Source organism: Mixophyes fleayi, chromosome 2 (assembly GCF_038048845.1).
Source record: "Mixophyes fleayi isolate aMixFle1 chromosome 2, aMixFle1.hap1, whole genome shotgun sequence".
NCBI lineage: Eukaryota > Metazoa > Chordata > Amphibia > Anura > Limnodynastidae > Mixophyes > Mixophyes fleayi.
Genome location: NC_134403.1, coordinates 349,730,538 through 349,751,949, shown reverse-complemented (window position 1 = coordinate 349,751,949; position 21,412 = coordinate 349,730,538). Strand labels below are relative to the sequence as shown.

Here is a 21,412-nt window from a genome sequence, read left to right as displayed (position 1 = left end):
TTTTTTACTCATACCAGCACACATTTTATAATAATGTTTTCAAATTATTTTATTATCTCACTCAGGGATATTGATGTAAAAAAAAAAATCAAAACGGATATCTCCTCTAAAGGTATTGTAACATTATGTACAAAAATACCTGTAATATATTTTTGGAGATAATTCATTAAGCATAGCCCATTCCTCAATCTGTTACAATGCTTAGTTTAATGAACTTAAGTTTCTATAAAATTTATTGTCTATACTGTATTGCCAGACTTGGTTTGCTTTTTTTTTAATTACAAGTTTCTCTGCTTAATCAGACTTCTGTCTTTCTCTATCTCATTTGCAAAGAATGCAACTGATATTAGGTAGGGATTTCCAGCACAGTATAGGGAGCAAACAGATACATCTGTAAATACTGTAGGTTACTAGCAAACATTTATATAACAAATCACTAACTTGATATAATTGATATATAGGTAGTGTCTAGTGTACTAATGGGAAAAATGGTAATTTGTAATGACTAGTACATTTCAAATAGTAACAACTACTATCTTTGGGCATATTCAAGGAGCGCTATAGTTATGCAGTTTAAGTACACCTGTTCAACGCACACTGACGGCAGCCATATTGTAGGATGTAACAGTACTTAAGAAAATAGTCCACATTCATGAGAGTGCAGCTAATTTATTCACAAACAAGTCTTTATATCAGTGATTTCACTGACTCCTATTGGATAAATTGGTTGATTACAAAATGGCTGCCTTCATTGTGTCTGCAACTGGTGAACTTTAAAAACTACAACATCTAGATTGGTTTTCTCTGAAATAAAATTAACTGTGATAAAGTTGATTCTGCCCAAAAATTAATTAATGGATCAAAATTAAATAGTTAGGGTTCTAAAAATGTTACCTCAAACCAATAAGGCTTTTTTTTAGAAAAAAAAAAAAAAATCACATAAAGAGGAAAGCAAATTCATCATATAAATATGCATTAGTTGTTACTTTTATATATTTCTGGGTTCCTCATGCAAGGGTGTTTCTGTTTTAACCCAAAATACATACATCCATTGCCTTTTTTTTTACTATGGTAAATCACCGTCACCAGCCCCTACAGATAAGGTTGATTAAGCACATTACAGTCAGTATATGTTTCATTAGCTTTGCCTCTACCTGTTGCGCATGCTTTACTGATCACTGGTATTAAGCATTATTAAATGAGCAATACATTGAAAAAGTATGCATTATATATTAGCATAGCTGATTTGCCAACCACAGGACACCTTTTTTTAACGAGGAAAAAGGAAATATTTTATAAATAGAACACTTTATTTTATAATAAATTAAAGTAATTTTTGCAGTCATTTTCAACTTTATACATTTATACTGTTATCAGTCAGACAAACATACTAAATTAATCAACAAAACCTTAAAGTACAGTAGATGTGAGTTGTTCCGGTATGGACACTTGTACCGACAATCGTAAGCTAACATTAGCCGGGAATTGTCTGCAGCAGAGAGCTGACGTTGGGTGTGCATCACCAATCTCCTTCTGTGAGCGATTAAGGGTTTTATCATGCTATGCTTTACTGTCAGTTTCTTTTGTTTGGATGATATCATTGGATATTTTGATTTCAATTGTTTCAGCACTCAAAGCTTCTTTACCATTTTCTTCCTTTAGCAGTAACTTCCTAAAATAAAAGATAAATAATTGAACATAAATAACAGCATTATATAGCAACATAAGTAATGTAAATAATATTTAATAAATATTAGATAAAACAAGAACATTCAGCTGTGTGCAGAGAATATTTTAATAATTCACACTATCCCTGACCCATATTTATCTTCTAGAAAACTATTATCAGTTAAATTTAATATAATAACCCATTGATTATAAAGTTATAATGAATGTTAATCTGGACACTAACAGATGCTGAGATGTTCATCATATTTAGAATATTTTTACTTTCAGTGATAGGTTTACATACTGTTGACCTATACTTATTCAGAAGCAGAACATGTATGGAAGACTAATCCGCAGCTTCTATTATAAGCTGTCTTCCTTGCTTAGAGTGTGCCCACAACACACTTTGCTCTTATATTATCAGGCTCTTTATATTACAAAACAGAATCATCAATAACACAACTCTTTTGATTATTAAAAACAATAATCATGTAATCAAAGTGATTGGGATTTTTTCAATATATTGAAAGAATCAGTTAAGACAATTGGGGCATATATAAAAGAAAGGGTAGAGCGGACAGATGGAAAGTATTTCATTAAAACAACTCAACCTTGTGTAAGGTGACATGGAGAAAATGAGCAGCATTCAGCTTTATCGGCACTATCAACTTACAGACAATGAATTTCCCACACACCATTCCTTCTCCATCACCTGTCTCTTACTTACATGGGGTTTCATTGTACATTTTATTCTCTTCAACAAAATAAACAGTATATCTCCTTGACTTATTTTTATTAAAACAATAATGTTAGTATTATGAAGGGTAAAATATTCTGCACTGTTTAGAATCAAGACGAAGAAATCTCCAGCAATTCATTTTGCAGCACAAGTCACAATATTAAGCTTAATCAATTCAATAATCCTATATTATTTTTTTTAAAAAAATAAAAACAGATGCTCTAAGGGTATAAAAGTTTATATATAAAGTAAATGTGTTCAAAATGGCATTTGTTTTGAAGCTTTTATATTTTTATTTAAAAAAAAGACATTTTAGAAAATAATTTTGTTCTGAACTCTTCATTTTATTAGGCCAGTCTTTGTGAAATGATCCACTATCTACAAAACAATGATTTCGTAGAAATTCAAAATTTTTTGGAATGATGCACTCACACAGTTACACAGTAACACAGTTGATGAGGTTGAAATAAGACACCAGTCCATCAAGTTCAACCTATGTTGGATCTCCTGCAATCCCTTTCTTATATTTGAAATTGATCCAGATTAAGCAATTGCCAACCTGTTTCATCAGGAAAAATCTCTCCTGAACCATTATTGCAGTTCTATTTTTCCCTGTATCCACTACTATCCTTCATTTTAATTAACGGTCATATCCCTAGATACATTTTTCCGCTAAAAATTTGCCGAACCCTTTCTTAAACATATCTATTGAATCTGCCATCACAATCTTCCTTGGCAGTGAATTCCATACCTTGACTGCCCTTACTTTAAAGAACCACTTCCTTAGCTGGTTGTGAAACTTCCTCACCTCTAACTTTAGGGGGTTACCACGTGTCCTGCGTATAGTCCTTAGGGTAAAAAGTTCCCATGAAAGTTCTCTGTGTTGACCCTTAATGTATGACTTAATGACTCTATATTCTTTATCAATTTTGCCACCCTTCTCTGAACCCTTTCTAGTTCCAAAATATCTTTTTAATAAAATGGTGCCCAGAACTGTACTCCATATTCAAGATGATGTCTTACCAACGATTTATACAGTGGCAAAATTATACTGTCTTCCTTTGCATCTATGCTCTTTTGTATGCATGCCAATACTTTATTTGCCCTTGCAGCTGCTGCTTGACATTGAGCTTCATTGCTAAGTCTACTGTCTACAAGCACTCCAAAGTCCTTTTTCATAAATTCCCCTAAATTAATCCCATTTAATTTATAGATTGCATGCTTGTTTTTGATCCCTAAATGCATAACCTTACATTTATCTATGTTAAACCTCGTATTCCATTTAGCCGCCCAATCCTCCAGTTTATTTTAGTCTCTCTGTAGAGAAGCTAGATCTTCCTCTGTTTTTATTACCTTACATAGTTTAGTGTCATCTGCAAAAATGGAAACTTTACTCTCTAAACCATCACCAAGGTCATTAATAAATATATTAAAAGGGAGTGGCCCCAGCACGGAACCTTGAGGTTCTCCACTTAAAACTTTTGACCAATTAGAAAATGTTCCATTTATCACAACTCTCTGTTTCCTATTCTCTAACCAGTTTTCGATCCAAGTACAAATGTTGTTTCCTAGACCCAGTTCCCTTATTTTGTAAACCAACCTCTTGTGTGGCACTGTATCAAAGGCCTTTGCAAAATCTAAGTAGACCACATCTACTGTGCTGCCCTGGTCTAAGTTCCCACTAACTTCCTCGTAGAAACTGATTAGATTAGTTTGAATTAATGGCACAGTTTCTTTTCTGTTTTTATGTATTATTCCTACCATTTGTTCCTCTCTAGTAAATACTGATTAAATGAAAGTGTTTAATACCTCTAATTTTTCTTTAGTATCATTTATCAATTCACCCATCTCACTTCTTAGGGGGTCCTATATTATCTTTTTTTAATCCTTTTGCCATTTATATACTTAAAAACTTTTTAGGGTTTGTCTTACTTTACTTTGCAACTTGTTTTTCATTTTCTAATTTAGCTAATCTAATTTCCTTTTTGCCTGTTTTATTAAATTCCTTGTACCTACAGAAAAGACTCCTCAGACCCTTCAGAATTAAACTATTTAAATGCACATATCTTCCTTTGCAATTCTTCCCTTACCTATTTATTTAAGAATGAACTTATACGTGTATGTTTCCAACAACATGTTAAAGACAGCCCACTTTTCTTCCGTATTTTTTCCTTCAAAACCTTTATCCCAGTCTATGCAGTTTATAGACTTCTTTAGCATATTAAATTTGCCTTTCTAAAGTTTAAAACCCTAGATGATCCCTTATACCATTGCTTCTGGAAACTAATTTCAATTGAGACCATATTATGATCACTGTTTCCCAAGTGTTCCCTTACTTGAATATTTGATATTATGTCTACATTATTTGTTATTACTAGGTTCAGTATAGTTCCTAGTTGATTCCTCTACTAATTAGGACATGTAATGATCTTTTAGCGTGCTCAGAAACCGATTTACCCTAGCTGTAACGCAGGTCTCAGTACTCCAATCAATGTACGGATAATTAAAATCCCTCATAATTGAAACTTGATCTAGTTGTGTAGCCTTTTAATTTGCTGTAGAAGTTGTGCTTCCTCAATCATACTAATATCTGGTGGTTTACAGCATATCCCTATCAGCAACTTCTCTAAAAAATTTCCTCCATTGGATATTTCCACTCACAAAGCCTCTATATTATCACCAATATTCTCGTAAATACCTTCCTGAATGCTTGGTTTTCACTCTGGCTTAATATAAAGATGTACTCCTCCTCCCATTTTATTTACCCTATCTCTCCCAAAGATGGTATAGCCTTCCAAGTTGACTGCCCAGTCATGTGTATCATCCCACCAGGTCTCCGTAATACATATACTATCATACCACTCATTCACTGCTACTAGTTCTAACTCCCCCATTTTACCTGTCAGGCTTCTTGAGTTTGCAATCATACGCTTAAGTCTATTGCCTCCCTTAGGTATTTCTTTTTGCTTTAAAAAGGGCCTTTCCTTATTGGCTATGCTTCCCTTCCCCCCTCTCCACCCCCTTGACTCTTGTTAAATTCCTCCTGACTACTCTCAAAGTCTATCTCATAAATACTTGCTTCCCCCTCTCCCCTGAAATCTAGTTTAAAATCTCCTCCAACCTTCCAACCATATTCTCCCGTAGGACAGCAGTCCCCTTCTTGTTCAGTTGCAATCCATCACGACAATAAAGATGGCAACTGACCGAGAAATAAGCCCAGTGCTCTAAGAATCCAAAACCCTTCTTCCTACACCAATCTTTTTAGCCACGCATTAACCTCCCTAATCTCCCGCTGCCTCCCTGGAATATTGCGTGGCACAGGTAGTATTTCTGAAAATACTACCTTGGATGTTCTTGCCTTAAGTTTGCGACCTATATCCCTGAAATCATTCTTTAGGACACCCCATCTTCCTCTAACTCGGTCATTGGTGCCAACATGCACCAAAACCGCCAAGTCATTTCCAGCCCCTCCCAACAATCTGTTCACTCGATCCGCAATATGCCAAGCCCGAGCATCCAGGTGACAACACACTTTCTGGCATGCACGGTCCATGCATCCTGGTAACTGATTGCCCTATCTACCTTCCTAATAATTGAATCCACTACCACTACAATCTGCCTGTGTCCCTTAGTAACTTTGGCCCCCTCTATGCTGGAGAGACCGTTCCCCTGGTTGCTAGTGGAAGCAGTGTAACCCAACTCTACCAATTCTGATCTGCCTTCCACAGTATCTTCATCCAATCTGGCAAATCTGTTGGGATTGCTTAGCTCAGATCCCTCTGCTAACCCTAGTAACTGTTACCCACCTGCCAACCTGTGCAACCTCCTCTGTCTCTGCGCCACCCTGCTCAACTAACGCATCAACGGTGAGCTGTAAACTCTGCTCCAGGTTGGCAATCTTTCTCAATCTTACAATGGTCTGATTTAGATCAGTTGCCTGGGCTGTGTGCATACATATGACAAGATATGCATTGAGTGAGATCATCAAGCATGCAACCACTCATCTTATAATGACTAACTTCTTATAGCCTACAGTAAACTCAAAAGTACTAACCTTTGCTAGCCATTTACCAGATTAAACCCCCTCCTGGATTCAACTCCTTACTGGATCTAACTCCACACTTTAAACAAAAAGCACTTGAAATCAAAATGCAGTGGAAATCACAAGCTCAATGAAATTGCTATTAACACTTAATAAATAGAACTTGCACTAACCAGCTGCATCAACTAATGAAATTAAACCACACCCACTAGCTCTAACCAGAAAAATAAACAACAAAAAAAGACACTTAATAAACACACAGAAAAACAAATCCCCTTCAATAAACTCCTTACTGGATCTGACTCCACACTTTAAACACAAAAAGCACTTGAAATCAAAACTCACTCTTTACTCATCTTTGTATAATAATATAATAATGAAAATAAGGATATTTGGATAATAAGGATATTAAGGCCCTTCAAAGTTATTTTTATGGTCTTGCAGTTCTTCTAAAATACTCGTAATTGACTGGACAGCATACAGGGTGGAAACACCCTTTCAAAACGGAAATGAGTAAGGAAATATTAATCCAGTGTCTACGCATATAATCTGGGTGTGGCGTAAAAGTTTTTAGGGCATGTGGCCAGTATAGCGGCCATCTTCAATTCGGTCATCTTGGATGCAACTCTAGTGTTCCAGGTTTCTAATTTTCTTAGTTTCCACACTTATGGACCACCCTGTACATTAATATGTATATTATTAATTGTAGCTTATACAGTTATAATTCACAAGGACATTAGTGATAGAGCACTTTGTTGTACTTTACATCATAATTTATCAGTGACAGATTAGGATACAAATTATAGACAGCAAAATCTGGCATCATCTTATCATCATCATCATTATCTTATGATCTCTAAAAATTATGGCTAGACCTCATATATTATGCCATGCTGTAGTTTATAAAAATAATTGAAGTCATGAATGAGTTTTATGACCAGTACACATTTATCCTGCATGCAGTGCTATTTATTGTATGGTTTAAAATATGATACATTACTCAAGTTTAGTTATACTAGCGTTATAACTGGGTGTAACTATGCACCACAGCAAAGTTTGGGTAGGGGTCCGGCGATGCAACTGTAATCTCCCAGGCCCTCATCTGCTCTGCTCTGAATAGATTGATCATTTAAAACAAATCTGTTTTTTTTTGTTTTTTTTGACTGGGCCACTAAAGTAATAGATCATCAGTGGATATTGCTTTCTTAGATATTAACAAGACATTTCATATGATATCATACAAAAGATTACTTGAGAATCTGCAAGACTATAAGCCTGTAATGGATACAAGTAAATATGGTAGAACACTTAGCGCTCAAAGTACAATTATATCGTATATGTCAGTGGTTGGTGTGTTAATCCTGAATGGGTGGGTTGAGGCTAATGAGGTGTGCCAATGAGCAAATAACGGTAGGATAGGAGAGTGCACTGAGCTCTAATGCAGAATATGGTGATATGCAGACCATGCAAAGAAAATGGATGGATATGAAATTGGAAATTAAATTGAAATTAAAACTGATAATGGAAATGATAATAAAAAAACAAAATACAAATGTGTGAACCAGAAGTCCCAATAGAGTGGTGCCTCCGCGACTGGTATAAATTTCTAGATGATCTGTGCAGCTGCGAAGTCTATATGAAGCATTTTGTAATCAATGGCAGAAACTTAGAGGAAATTAATTTAACCCATGGAGTTCCTAAGGGATCATTTCTGGGTTGTCAAAAGCTTAGGGCACAGTTGCGTTTCTTAGCATAGCAAATGGTAAGTAGTGGGGCCATAAAATAGAACCAACATATTCTGCTCTCTTCAGTCTGGGAGAGGTAAACTGGGTTGTGACATAGCTTAGTTTCCTGCCTATAACTGACATTAAGGAGCAGCATCCGACAAACTTCACAGGTAAGAAGCTGCCTTCTCCTCCATATCAGCTGCTCTCACTCCATGTGAGGATGCTGTGGGCACATTAAAATTATTGAATGATATTACATTAGGTACCCCCTAATCACTGGCATCCTAGGTGACTGCCTAGGTTCATCTAATGTTAGCTCCAACCTTGCCCCTCCTCGCCAGCCACTCTATTACCATGTTTGCTTTTGAGAAGCCGGGCAAGTTGAAATAGACAAAACAAAACCCAAAAACCAAACCCCTAGCGCTGAAAAGCAAAATTTATTCAATACTCCAATCGGTAAAAAATGAGCAATGGTGCAAACTCCTGCAGCTGGGAAGGATCTGTGTATCCTAAAAAAGTGACATAAATACTCACAGCGCTGGAGACTGTATCATTTCCCTCACAAAAATATGTATAAATCTAAATTTATACATTTATTTTTGTGAGCGGAACGATACAGTTTCCAGTGCTGTGAATATTTGTGCCAAGTTGAAATAGAGATCATATGATCGTTTGATTGGCTACTCACCTTTTGGGGGCTAGACTCCTAAGGAGTATTCTGATTGGTTGCCATTGTAATACTCTGCAAATCCCAGGTATATTACTGCATGCACTCATTCAGAAAACTATGTCTCCCAGATTGCCTCTAGGAAGTTCCCTGCATATTGCGTCAACCACTTTGAGGTGAACAAACTGCAAACTGGAGCTCCAGATTGCACTAGAAGCATGCAAAGACAGGTAGGCACTGCAACAAGTTTCAAAAAGCCAGTGAAAAACTGCCATTTTGGCGCCAGAATGTACTAGACGTCAGTTGTGCTGTGTTAATGGCGTCTGGCAGCATGGAGGACCTACCCAAAAGGAGCAATTGAGTGCTATTGCTGGACTATTGCCTTGAGGGAACTTTGCAGCTAAAGTTCCAGGTTTAAAGCAAGCCTAGAAGGAAACATCTTTGAAGTAAAGTCCATCAGATGTCAGCAGGACCGATATGAAGACATATAAGTTTTTTGTTTATATTGTCTTGTTATATTCAAGTTATTAAAGTGAAACAAGTGAGACTTCAAGTTATGTTATTAAAACCTCTGACTTTAACATTGTTATTGAGAGGTTATGATGCTGTCTGAAAGAAGAGTTTATCCAGCCAAATCTGCTGTATTTAAAGTTTATCTGCACGTTGACACAGAGTGATAGAGACATAGAGAGAATTCATTTGTCACAAGAGATTGTCTATATTGCATCAGAAGTTTGATCCTACTGTGAAACAGCTTAAAATAGTTGCTGAAGAGAGAATTGCAAGTTGTTTAAATCTACACTTGCTGGGAGAGATCTGCTTATTACATTAGACGTATATCTGAGTGAAGATTGTGTTTCTTACATATGTGTATTGTGCAGAAGTGCTGTTTCTTATACAAAGCTCAAGAATCACATATGCATCCAGTCAATTATTGATTAATTAATTATCTTCATGTGTCCAGATGAAACATTGCTTTAACCCACAAATTGCAATTTATCCGGGAGATCTGTCTATTGTTAGGTGACCCAAGCCTTCAGTCATTTCTTCTAAAGCATCTATTGTTTGTGTGAAAAGTGTAATCTGCATAATTGCACTTGTAAAAGGATTTCCTCCTTTTATAGGTTTAATCTCCTTAATATTCTGGCAAATGTATGTATGACCATTTAATACTGTTATATATATATATGACTATTACCGTCAACCACCTCCTCACAAAGGTACTTCAAAATTAACCTAAGAAACATCAATCTTATATTCCCTTACATTCACAGGCTTCGAGAATAACCACAGCAAGATATAACTTCATTTAAAGAGCGTTGTATTATATTATAAAACAGTAAACAGCGTTACAATATTTTACACAAATTATAGATTTTGGTGCCATATATTATACTTATTGCCTGTAATATAAATATATAAGTAATTGTGTGTATAGTTTGACTAACTATTGTCTAAAGGTGTGTGTGTATGTGTGTGTGTGTGTGTGTGTAGGTATTTTTTAAGCTATATCTATTTTGCTAGGCTGAATGCATTGTGTATGTGAAGGGGAAGGAGGGGGAATCCACACAGACAAGCATGCACACATGTTAGCCTTCCAAATATTCTCACATACTCTTTCAAAGTCCAACAACCATTTAACCACATGGTATTTCAACCACATACTAGATCAATTTCCTCTACTTTCCCTGTAAACCAACAGTCTAACAAAACGTTATATTTAACAATCTGACCACTTCCTGAATAATCCAATCACTTTCTATGCATCTAAATCCTCAGCAACATAGCGGACCCTCCCATACCATTTACATGCCCTCCCAACAATCTGACCACCTCCTGAATAATCGCATCACTCCCACCATCTGTATAAATGATCATTCACTCTCAAATACTCTACACATATTCGACCATCCTCCATTCAACAACACACCACAATTGCAGTCTCACACTTACTCCTCACCCATTCCATTCAAACTCCATCATTTCCATTAGTCAGGGCCTCCATAGGCCATGAGGCCACTCACCTCCCTGCATGTTCACCTAGGAGCAAAATGGCAGCATGTCTGATCAGTCTGAGCACAAAGCATCAAGAGACTGCTTTTTTGAATCATGTGTAAATCCTCTCTTGTGGGCGGCGACTACCTTTTACAGGAACCAGGCTGAATCAGGCTACAGTCTTTCATATGCTAATTTGACCAACTCAAAACCTGTTCCTCAAGTATTTACAAGCCATAGTCCCAGGTGGGGGGAGGAAGGTTTTGTTCCTAATCAGTGTGCTAATTCACATGTGGCTGAATCTGTTATATGTTATGTTCATATATGAAATAATAGATTATTTATATACTCTTCATCAGCACTAAAAGTATATTGTATTGATTTGTCTATATTATCTGCTGCAGCAGCACTTACTGTAACTGTCTATTTAACCCATTAGCAACCGGTTGTCTTTCAAAGGTATTTTTCCGGAGAAACCCATTTCACTGAAACACTAGTGCCTCACTTCCTAGGGAGATATATTTATTCAGTGATCTATGTGTTGTAGAGATTTATGTTTGCATATTGCTGATAATGTTTAAACAAGATTCCTAAATTGATATTTATTTTGTGACATGTTGAATAATATAGCATATTGAAGGTCTCAAAGTATTATATCCCTACACTACTGCTACTTATCTGCTGTTGTAGTTAAACCCTACGCCAGAAGCAAAGAGCATAAACCTGCGAGTTTATGCAGTCTTAGCCCTGTGTCGCTTGTTTCATTCCAGATCTACTAGGCAGACCTTTGCCTCTCCACCACACAACCGGGTCTATATAATCCTATATTACACTACTTCTGTGGTGCCAACCACCTGCCCCATTACACCTGCAACTACAGTAGTGCAGACAGCTGTTCTTTTCACTGCTTATTATGGTGCAAAGTGTACCTTGTCTGTGTCAGTTTCTGTTCAATTATTGCCTACAATTCTGGAGGTCGTATTTCCAAAAAGACAAAAATAAACAAGAATCAATTAAAAAACAGGGCTACTAAAATGCAGCTTGTAATACAAAATAAAAAAATATAAAAGAGCTTAATGTACTGTAGTGCACATATGAGAGAAACATTAAAATTAATTAAGTGCGTTAACAGAGTCCAAAATGATGGCATACTTAAAACAAGTGGTTTTCTAGAAAAAAAAAAAGGTCATAATCCAATACGACAAATAGGGAGACTGAAGGTAACATAAGGAAAGCACTTCTTAACATAAAGATATATTGATGGATATATAGAAGAAAGTAGTTGGGAGTCGTATAGTTACAATTTTTTTTTTTTAAATGGAACTAATATAAGGCTATTTTGAGGCTATATAACTAAAAAAATAATAATAATAAATCATCATAAAAAATAAGTAACAAAATAAAACCACAGAACTAAATACTGAAAAGGGTATGACAGATAGACCAATCAGTTATTTTTTTCTGTCAAATTCTGTTTCTACCACGAGCACAAGATGCCTTGAGGGGATGTTCATTATTTTTGCAGAGAAGCAATAAGTCAAGGCACCATTGCAGCTGCGCCAGGGCAATGTGACACCTGGAAACATGTTCACAAAACCCAAGAATAATCTTAACTAATGATTGATCATAATAGTCACCACAATGTCATATTACTTGTTGGCCAGTTAACTAATACATTATGATTGTTTGTTGATATCAGAAATACTAAGGTGGGACATTACACACGGTCTGAAGCAATGTGGTATTAGATAAAACTGGGATTTTTTTCAGAAATCATGGTGAGGCCCAATAGATGGTGAATAACAGATTATATGACTTATTTGCCAGCTACATGACATGCACACAAATATATACTACTACAAAGTCTAATACTTCCAAGTTTGTACCCACCTGGTGCAACATCTGATATGCAAATCAATATCTGTGCCAAGTCTAATATGCAGCGCCACACTTGGTGCTGTATGGCATGCATAGCCATATCTAGTGCCAAGTCGAATATACAAAGCTATTTCTGATATCAAGTTTAATATTCTGAGCCCTATCTGGTAACCAGTCCAATATGCAGAGTCATATATTGTGTCAAGTCAAATATGCAGAGTGGTACCTGGTGTCAATCTGATATGCAGTGTTATACCTAGTTCCAAGTATAATATGTAGCGCCATGTATCTGGTGGAAATTTTAATATGCATCTATACAACTGGAGACATCTGGTATGCAGAGACGTATCTGGTGCTAAGTTTAATATACAGCACAATATCTAGGCCTAGATTAATATGTAAAGCCATACCTATGCAAGTGTAATATGCAGAATCAAATCTAGTTTCCGCTATGTGTACTTCCTAACCCTTAAGCTCGTTACCCCTCCTTGGCTAATAGTGCTGTTTACTGCCTTATATTAAATCCCAACAGCCAAATGGAATTCAGTGTAGGACAAGAATCCATACAGCTGTGCAAACAGGCTGATAGCTGTTTGGGACCCAGTAGAAGAAAGATCGTGAGTATCAGAGGATTGATCAATCAGTAGCAGGAGAGTAAAGACAAAGGAAGCATGGTGGACCCATATGACTGAGGTCCTTGGAAACTGCCTTGTTTCTCATTACTTAACCCTGGTCAGAAGAATCTCAAGTGAACCTCATGACACATCAGTTACCCACTACTGGGGTACATTATTCCTATATAGAAATTTATACTGTACATAGTTGTTTCAGGATATGTTGTAGAAGTAAAATCTTTACTTTTGAATTAATAATACTTTTGTGAATTTAACAATCCATGTGCATTTGTGTGTGCAGCTCTTAAGCCTTTGAAAGGGGCCACACAGAGGAAAGAGCGACAACAGAGTGCACTCCCTCCTCTTTTGTGTATGCCGCGTGACCTCCCTGCAATGTGCAGAGGATGTCACACGGAAAAAGCCAGCAAAGGGGCCATCATCATCATCATCATCATCATTTATTTATATAGCGCCAACATATTCCATACAATTGGTGAAAAACACAGTAAACTAATGAACAAACTGGGTAAAATAGACAAAGAGGTGAGAAGGCCCTGCTCGCAAGCTTACAATCTATGGGACAATGGGAGTTTGATACATGAGGTTAAGTCTACATTTTGCATTTTGGTACAGCCAGACTGCAAAGGTAAAAAAGACTCATAAGCTAAATGATCCTGTCACACAACAATGTTGGTCAGGGGGTAGTTGTGTGAAATTGTGTCTTATGTGAAATTGTGTGAAATTGTGTAATGGGTGGTAATAGGGTATTGTAATGAGGTTAAGAGGGTGGTTGAGGAATATTATAAGCTTGTCTGAAGAGGTGGGTTTTCAGAGAACACTTGAAAGTTTGTAGACCAGAGGAGAGTCTTATTGTGCGAGGGAAAGAATTCCATAGAGAATTCCATAGAGTGGGTGCAGCCCAAAAAAAGTCCTGTAACCGGGAATGGGAGGATGTAATGAGGGTTAATGAGAGACGCAGATCTTGTTCAGAACGGAGTAGTTGAGTTGGGAGATATTTTGAGACAAGAGAGGAGATGTATGTTGGGGCAGCCTTGTTGATGGACTTGTAGGTTAGTAAAAGTATTTTATATTGGATTCGGTAGAAAACAGACAACAAGTGCCGCTGCGTGCAAAATAGATTATAGGGGTTTGAGTCTGTTTTGGGGAAGACCAGTAAGGAGGGAATTGCAATAGTCAATGCGGGAGATGAAAAGTACATGAATTAAGGTTTATGCAGTGTCTTGTGTGAGATATGTGTGAGTTCTGGAAATGTTTTTTAGATGTATGATTTAGATATAGAGTCAATATGGGGAACAAAGAATAGGTGTGAGTCAAGGATTACACCTAGGCAGCAAGCTTGTGGGGTGGGATTTATTGTCATGTTATCAACAGAGATAGAAATGTCAGGTATGCTCTTGTTGGTGGGTGGTAAATTACTAACTCTATTTTAGAAAGATTAAGTCTGAGTTGGCGAGAGGACATCCAAGATGAAATGGCAGAAAGACAGTCAGTTACACGGGACAACACAGATGTCGAGAGATCAGGAGAAGATAGATAAATTTGGGTATCATCCGCATAGAGATGATACTGAAATCCAAAGGAACTTATTTGATTTCCAAGAGAAGCGGTATAGATAGAGAACATCAGAGGACCTAGCACTGAGCCTTTTGGTACTCCAACTGATAAAGGAAGTGGAGCAGAGGTGGCCCCAGAGAAATTAACAGTGAAAGAGCGATTAGAAAGGTAGGATGAGAACCAGGATAGAGCAGTGTCTTGAAGACCTAGGGATTGCAGCGTTTGTATGAGATGAGAGTGGTCAACTGTGTCAAATGCAGCCGAGAGATCCAGGAGAATTTTAGTTTAGTTTTAGCAGTGATCAGATCATTGACAACCTTAGTAAACGTAGTCTCTGTGGAGTGTTGAGAACAAAAGCTAGACTGAAGAGGATCCAATGGTTGATTGCGGAAAGGAAGCGTGTGAGGCGAGTGTAGGCAAATCTCTCTAGAAGCTTGGAGGGGCATGGGAGCTGAGAGATGGGATGGTAATTTGAGAGAGAGTTTGGGTCGGACTCTTGTTTTTTTAGAATAGGAGTAATCACTGCGTGCTTGTATAGTGAAGGAAAGATGCCAGTAGAGAGCGAGAGATTACAGATTTTAGTTAGAGGTGAAATGAGCACAGGAGACAGGGATCTACCAATTTGCGAGGGAAAAGGATCAAGAGGACAGCAGGTAGAGTAGGAAGATAAGAAGAGAGTAGAAATTTCCTATTCATTTGTGGGGTCAAATGAAGAGAGGGTGTCAGAGGGTAGTGGGAAGGAATTGAGCTGATTGCTTGTCGGGGAAGAGAATATCATTTCTAGTCTGATTTTATCAATCTTATCCTTGAAGTAGGAAGCAAGATCCTGGGCACTGATAGTAGATGGAGGGTTCGGGATGGGAGGATTGAGAAGAGATTTAAATGTGTTAAAAAGGCATTTGGGGTTAGAAGCCTGAACATAGATAAGAGATTGGAAGTATGTTTGTTTTGCAGTGTCCAGAGCATTTCCATTGGAGCGGTAGATAGAAATATTTGTGAAGAAGTCATTAGAGGTGCGAGATTTACGCCAGTGACGTTCTGCTTTATGGGGAAGTTTTTGAAGATTTCGCATTGCTGTAGTGTGCCACGGCTGACATCGAAGTCGACGTGTAGTATGTAGTGTCGCTGGAGCCACTGGATCAAGGGCTGTTGTTAAGGTTTGGTTAAAATGAGGTACCCACCGCAGCACTAGAAAGCACATTTCTAGGCACACTTTGATTAAGGTAAAAAAAAGTTTTAAACACACAAAAGTAACACATGTAATAAAGACATTCCCATTGTTCTCTCACACACATTTTTAGTTCAATACATTCTTTACATTTACAGCTCACCTCTTCAGAACATCTGTAGTCAATTTTAGGAATCAGGGAGTTTTGTAAAATTGAATTGAATTTATTTTAAAATTGTATGTGTATGTGCGTTTAGTAATTTTTATTCTTTAGGGTCATAGGGTTAGTGTTACTGGGAACACTAGGGTAGGAAGTTGCTCATCATTGTTTCACAGCTTAGATTGCAAGTTTTGGAACAAGTTAAGCTACCCTTCTAAAGGTGGAATATGGTGATATTGTTTAAACAGAGGAAAGCCAAATTGATTCATGCAATAGAAACTTATTTATGTTAGGAAATAAGTCCATTTGCGTGCTCTGTCATGCATGAAATAGCTCTGTGTATCCTCCAAAAATGACATTACACCAATTAAAGCACTTGCATGCAATTCAAGTCACCCCACCACAAGTTTTCAACAGCCCTCACTCTCTCCAATTGTCATCAACCACCATTTCCTGTTTTCACCAGCCCCCTCTCTCTCCAGTTGTCACCAGCCACCACTCTCTCAGTTTAAAGCAGCCACCTCTCCCCCACTTTTCTCCTGCCACCTCTCCCCCAGTTTTCTGTAGCCTCCTCTCCCTCGTTCCTGCTGCTTCCTCTCCACCTATTTTGTCTAAAGTAATGTAATTACCTTATCTTCTTCTTTTCTCTTCTTGACCGCTTCTCCATTTCTTCTTTCTTCTTTGGTTTCCTGGCACCTATCAGCTCCTCTCCACTGACAGGTTTGTTACGTCATAATGCTGCTGGGAGGCAGCCACTGTACAGATATGGAAATGTATATATTCCTGCATAATGGAGAAGCAGTAGGCAGGCATTGCGCCTTGGGTAATTGCATCGCCCACATTAAGTTAACTAATAATATCTCATTCTGAGACATTACTGTGTCTCCTTCGGCAACAGTGCCGAAGCCGAGAGCCCGGTACCCTAGGCAGCTGGCTATTATTGCGTAGCACCGGCCCTGAGTAAGTATGCTTGGTTTCAGCTGTGTTATTTCATACAGCTACAGGGTATGTGTAAGTGCTGAATGATAGTGATGACTGACATGTCATCGTTTTTGGTTTGAAAACTATACATATGCAAGCCACTAGCTAGCACAGAACATTTGTATGCAAGGAAGATAGACAATAATGCATTGTATGTACAATATACATTAAAAGCATTTTCATTTATGTATTTAATGTAAAAATTATAACAAAATATTTCTACAATACAATTTTTTTAACACTGTATTGTTAAGTGTTTTGCATTTATTTTATAATATTTTTTCATGGTTACTGATGTAACCTTACATTGATTCAAATCAAAACGTGTCTTGAGATCCAATTTGATTTGAATACGGTGGGAACTACAAGTTCTGCGCTCTCTTTTTTAAAACGCACCTTGTGTGCAGGTTGTGGCCAAATATAAATTAGGCCCTTTCTATCCTAAATAAAGATTGGGGTTTGACATGGTTTTTTTTTGTAATCTATTGTAGTTTTCTACCATTTTCAGTCTGTACTACAGCTTTATTGGGCATGTCATGTGGTGTTATACTATATGATTTAATATTCATTGCTTTTATAAGTGATGTATGTGTCGTTTGTTACCTGTGTACATACATTTTTGAGATTTATATGTCATATGGTTTAAGTTTATGCTTTTATTACATAATTGTATTATTCTTGTATTGTGCTACATTTGGTTTTACCTGTACATTTCAGCTATTGTTTTTATGTAGATTGGTGATACTATGTATACTTTAGTCTCGCTTTCAAGCAGGCGTGGGCTGGCAGGTTTCAACCCGGGGGGCGCACAGGCGACCGCATCACATGACACGCGATGCGGCTCGCGTGTCATGTGATGCGGTCGCCTGTGCGCTGAAGTAATATTAAGAAATTATTGCATCTACGGGGGGGATGGGGGGAGGCGGCCGGCCCAAACAGCTGTTACACTAAGCGGCCCGGGTGCCCGCTGCCCCCCTGCCTCCCCGGTCCATCCTGCCCCTGCTTTCAAGTATAATGATCGCAAGTGTTTGCATTTCACTTTATGCAAAGCTGGTGTACTTAATAATTTGAGCAGTCCCTGCATCATTTACTCTTACTTTGTATTGCACATGGGCATGAGCGTCTGACGATTGGGGGAGTGCAGGCCAAGAAACATTATGCTATGAACTTTTTTTGCCTTTGAGGAGAATAAAACAGCTCATATGTGAGTCCACCGTTTAATACTTATACACCCAGCCTGTGTTTCATTTGCCTTCGGTGTTGGAAGGGACCTTAGTAATTTTGCGCTGTCAATCACACAAAATGTGAGGTGTGGTATCTACCGACAGAGTACTGGGATTTTTATAAATTTTGCTATATTAGAAGACTATCAGGATGTGGAAAAATTTCTTTTGAAACAGCCAAACCTCAAAAGATCACCATCAGAATTAATGAACTGTGTTTAAATAAACAATTCTTAAATAAAAAGCAAAGAGAGAGACACTATAGCAACATATACATATATAACTTCACGCAGTCCCAATTGTTTCAGAGTTTCAGCGTTACCATTATCAGATACATAGCTTATGGTTTTTTTTGGTTCTTCTGAGCTCAGTCTTATCCTATGTGGAAAGCTCTTTCTTACTGTTAATATTCAGTACAGTATGACTGCAGTGTATGTACGGATCGTGTCTTGCATCAATATTGTCTATCATGAATAAGCACCGTCACATGTAGATATTACTTTATTTTATGTTGTTGTAAATTAAACGAATGGCAACATTATCTTCAATTCCTAAATAATAAGAAAACAATATAATGCAGAAATATATTACAGTCTTCACTGTATTCATCAATCTATTTTTGGAATTTTTTCATAAATAATCAATATGCTGTTTCTGGTTTATCAGATGACCTATTCATGCTTTAGCCGGGTGACCTGACATGTTTGTACATAACCTTATTGTAAGCTTCCTCTGGGGTTTGGTCCCAGGGCCGTCTGCACTTTAGTAACTGCTCCTTAGCTCCTTACCAATGGGTGCAGGTGCTATGATATATATCGGGGCAGCACTGGGGTCATGAGTTCAATTCCTGACCATGGACTTATCTGTGTGGAGTTTGCATGTTCTCCCCGTGTTTGCATGGGTTTCCTCCGGTTTCCTCCCATACTCCAAAAAAATACTAGTTGGTTAATTGGCTGCTATCAAATTGACCCTAGTCTGTCTGTCTGTCTGTGTATATTAGGGAATTTAGACTTTAAGCTCCAATGAGACAGGGACTGATGTGAATGAGTTCTCTGTACAGCACTGCGGAATTAGTGGCGCTATATAAATAAATGATGAGAATGATGATATCTTTTCCCATGTACTCTTATTTTGTCTGTCCGTGTCTGTCTTCTTTGCCCTAACGAGCCTGCTTTAATAAATATATAAGACCTGCTAAAACATTCACAGCTGCTGGAGTATTTTATGGCCTGCACCTATATCCCAGTCCTGCTTTGCATCCTTGTGTCAGTCTCAGTCTGTGGCCTTGTGCCTTCCATCTTTGTATTAGCCTGTCTTGTGTATGCGGCTTTCCAGGTGCTTCAAATACTCCATCTTTATTTCCTTCCTGTTCTGTTATCCTTAGTTGTGTATGTGTCATGTTTACAGTACGATTTCATGTGACTCCACTCCTTATATTGGCCCATACCCAACTGTTTACCAGTTGTGGTTTAAACATGTGAAATATTAGTGCCCACTCCAGAGTCCTGACCACAGGCTGTCTAACTATAATCTCGCTGTGCCTTCTCTTGGTTATTATATTAGCGTTCCTATGTCCTTAAGTTATAAGCCCTCTCTGTAGAATCTCTCCACCTATCCATCACATCCATTTATATGTGTTCTTCTCCTTGGACTTCATTCTGCCTCAGAAATCCCCTTCTGGGGCCTGATTCATTAAGGATCTTAACTCAAGAATCTTCTTATTTCAGTCTCCTGGACAAAACCATGTTACAATGTAAGGGGTGCAAATTAGTATTCTGTTTTGCACATAAGTTAAATACTGACTATTTTTTCATGTAGCACACAAATACTTGACAGCTTATTTGTACACTGAAATTTAAAGTTGATATTTGTGTGCTACATGAAAAAACAGTCAGTATTTAACTTATGTGCAAAACAGAATACTAATTTGCACCCCTTGCATTGTAACATGTTTTTGCCCAGGAAACTGAAATAAGAAGTTTCCTAAGTTAAGATCCTTAATGAATCAGGCCCCTGATCCTTACACTCATCCAGAGTTGTATGTGGACATTTTCTTGCCTAAGCAGTATTTGAAATGGCACCACTCTTATCTCTAATACAAACGTATGTAAAAGAGTTGTGTATACTTAAAATAAAAGACAAATATTGTTATTTTTAATGATTATTATATCTATCAACATGGTAAATAACATTAATATACACTTGTTCATTAAGAAAATGTATATATTTTTTTATTCACTTTATGTTTCCAGTTCTAATGTCAGATACTGACGTCACATTTGGCTTATGTTTTTAACCAGTTGTTTTATGTTCAACAAACGTTTTTGTGATAAGAAATCAACAAAGCTTTTAAAACTTCTCTAATACAGCAGAAACAACTTCCGTTTGGTTAAACATGCATAGACTAATATATACCAGAGTGATGAAAAAAGCACCAATCAGTGTCAGCGGTGTAATCGCAAACAGCCAATCACAAGTGCTTTACTAGTGCCAGAGATCATCAAAATCATTGTCTGCAACCCCATACCACCCACTAATAATGCAATTTTTTTTCAGGAGTATATACATCTTTTCCCCTGTCTGCATTCTTTTGCAATTGCACAAAAACACCCTTAATGTATATAGCTTAAATTAGATCCATGCTGGCTAAGTAATAAAATCACACAAATCTGCATGGACACAAAAACATACACCCACATTTTGGATATGCACAGAGTGATTTCACACAAGATACGCTACGAAAAACTAACATAGTACTAGACCTACATCAGCCCCAGAATGACTGACTATAAATGTACATTATACAGATCAATTGAGAAATTTGAAATTGATCTCCAACCATGATACTTATAAACAAGCAAAATACTTTATTTTTGCTTCAATGCCCCAAATGTCAGTTGATCAAGAACCTCACTTATCGAGAAGGGGATAGAGCTAAATTCTGGACTATGACAGCGCTTTGAAAAGTAAAATTA

At 37.3% G+C, this 21,412-nt stretch overlaps 1 protein-coding gene across 2 annotated transcripts in view; it reads right to left on the bottom strand.

Moving 5' to 3' along the window:
* Positions 1-1,289: 1,289 nt before the first annotated feature.
* NCAM2 (neural cell adhesion molecule 2) overlaps positions 1,290-21,412 on the bottom strand; it is a 238,480-nt gene continuing 218,357 nt past the window's right edge. For both annotated transcript variants that reach the window (XM_075197113.1, XM_075197114.1), the window contains one exon: positions 1,290-1,672. In XM_075197113.1, coding sequence (XP_075053214.1) covers positions 1,561-1,672 — 112 coding nt within the window. In that variant the 3' untranslated portion in view covers positions 1,290-1,560. The remainder of the gene's footprint in view (positions 1,673-21,412) is intronic.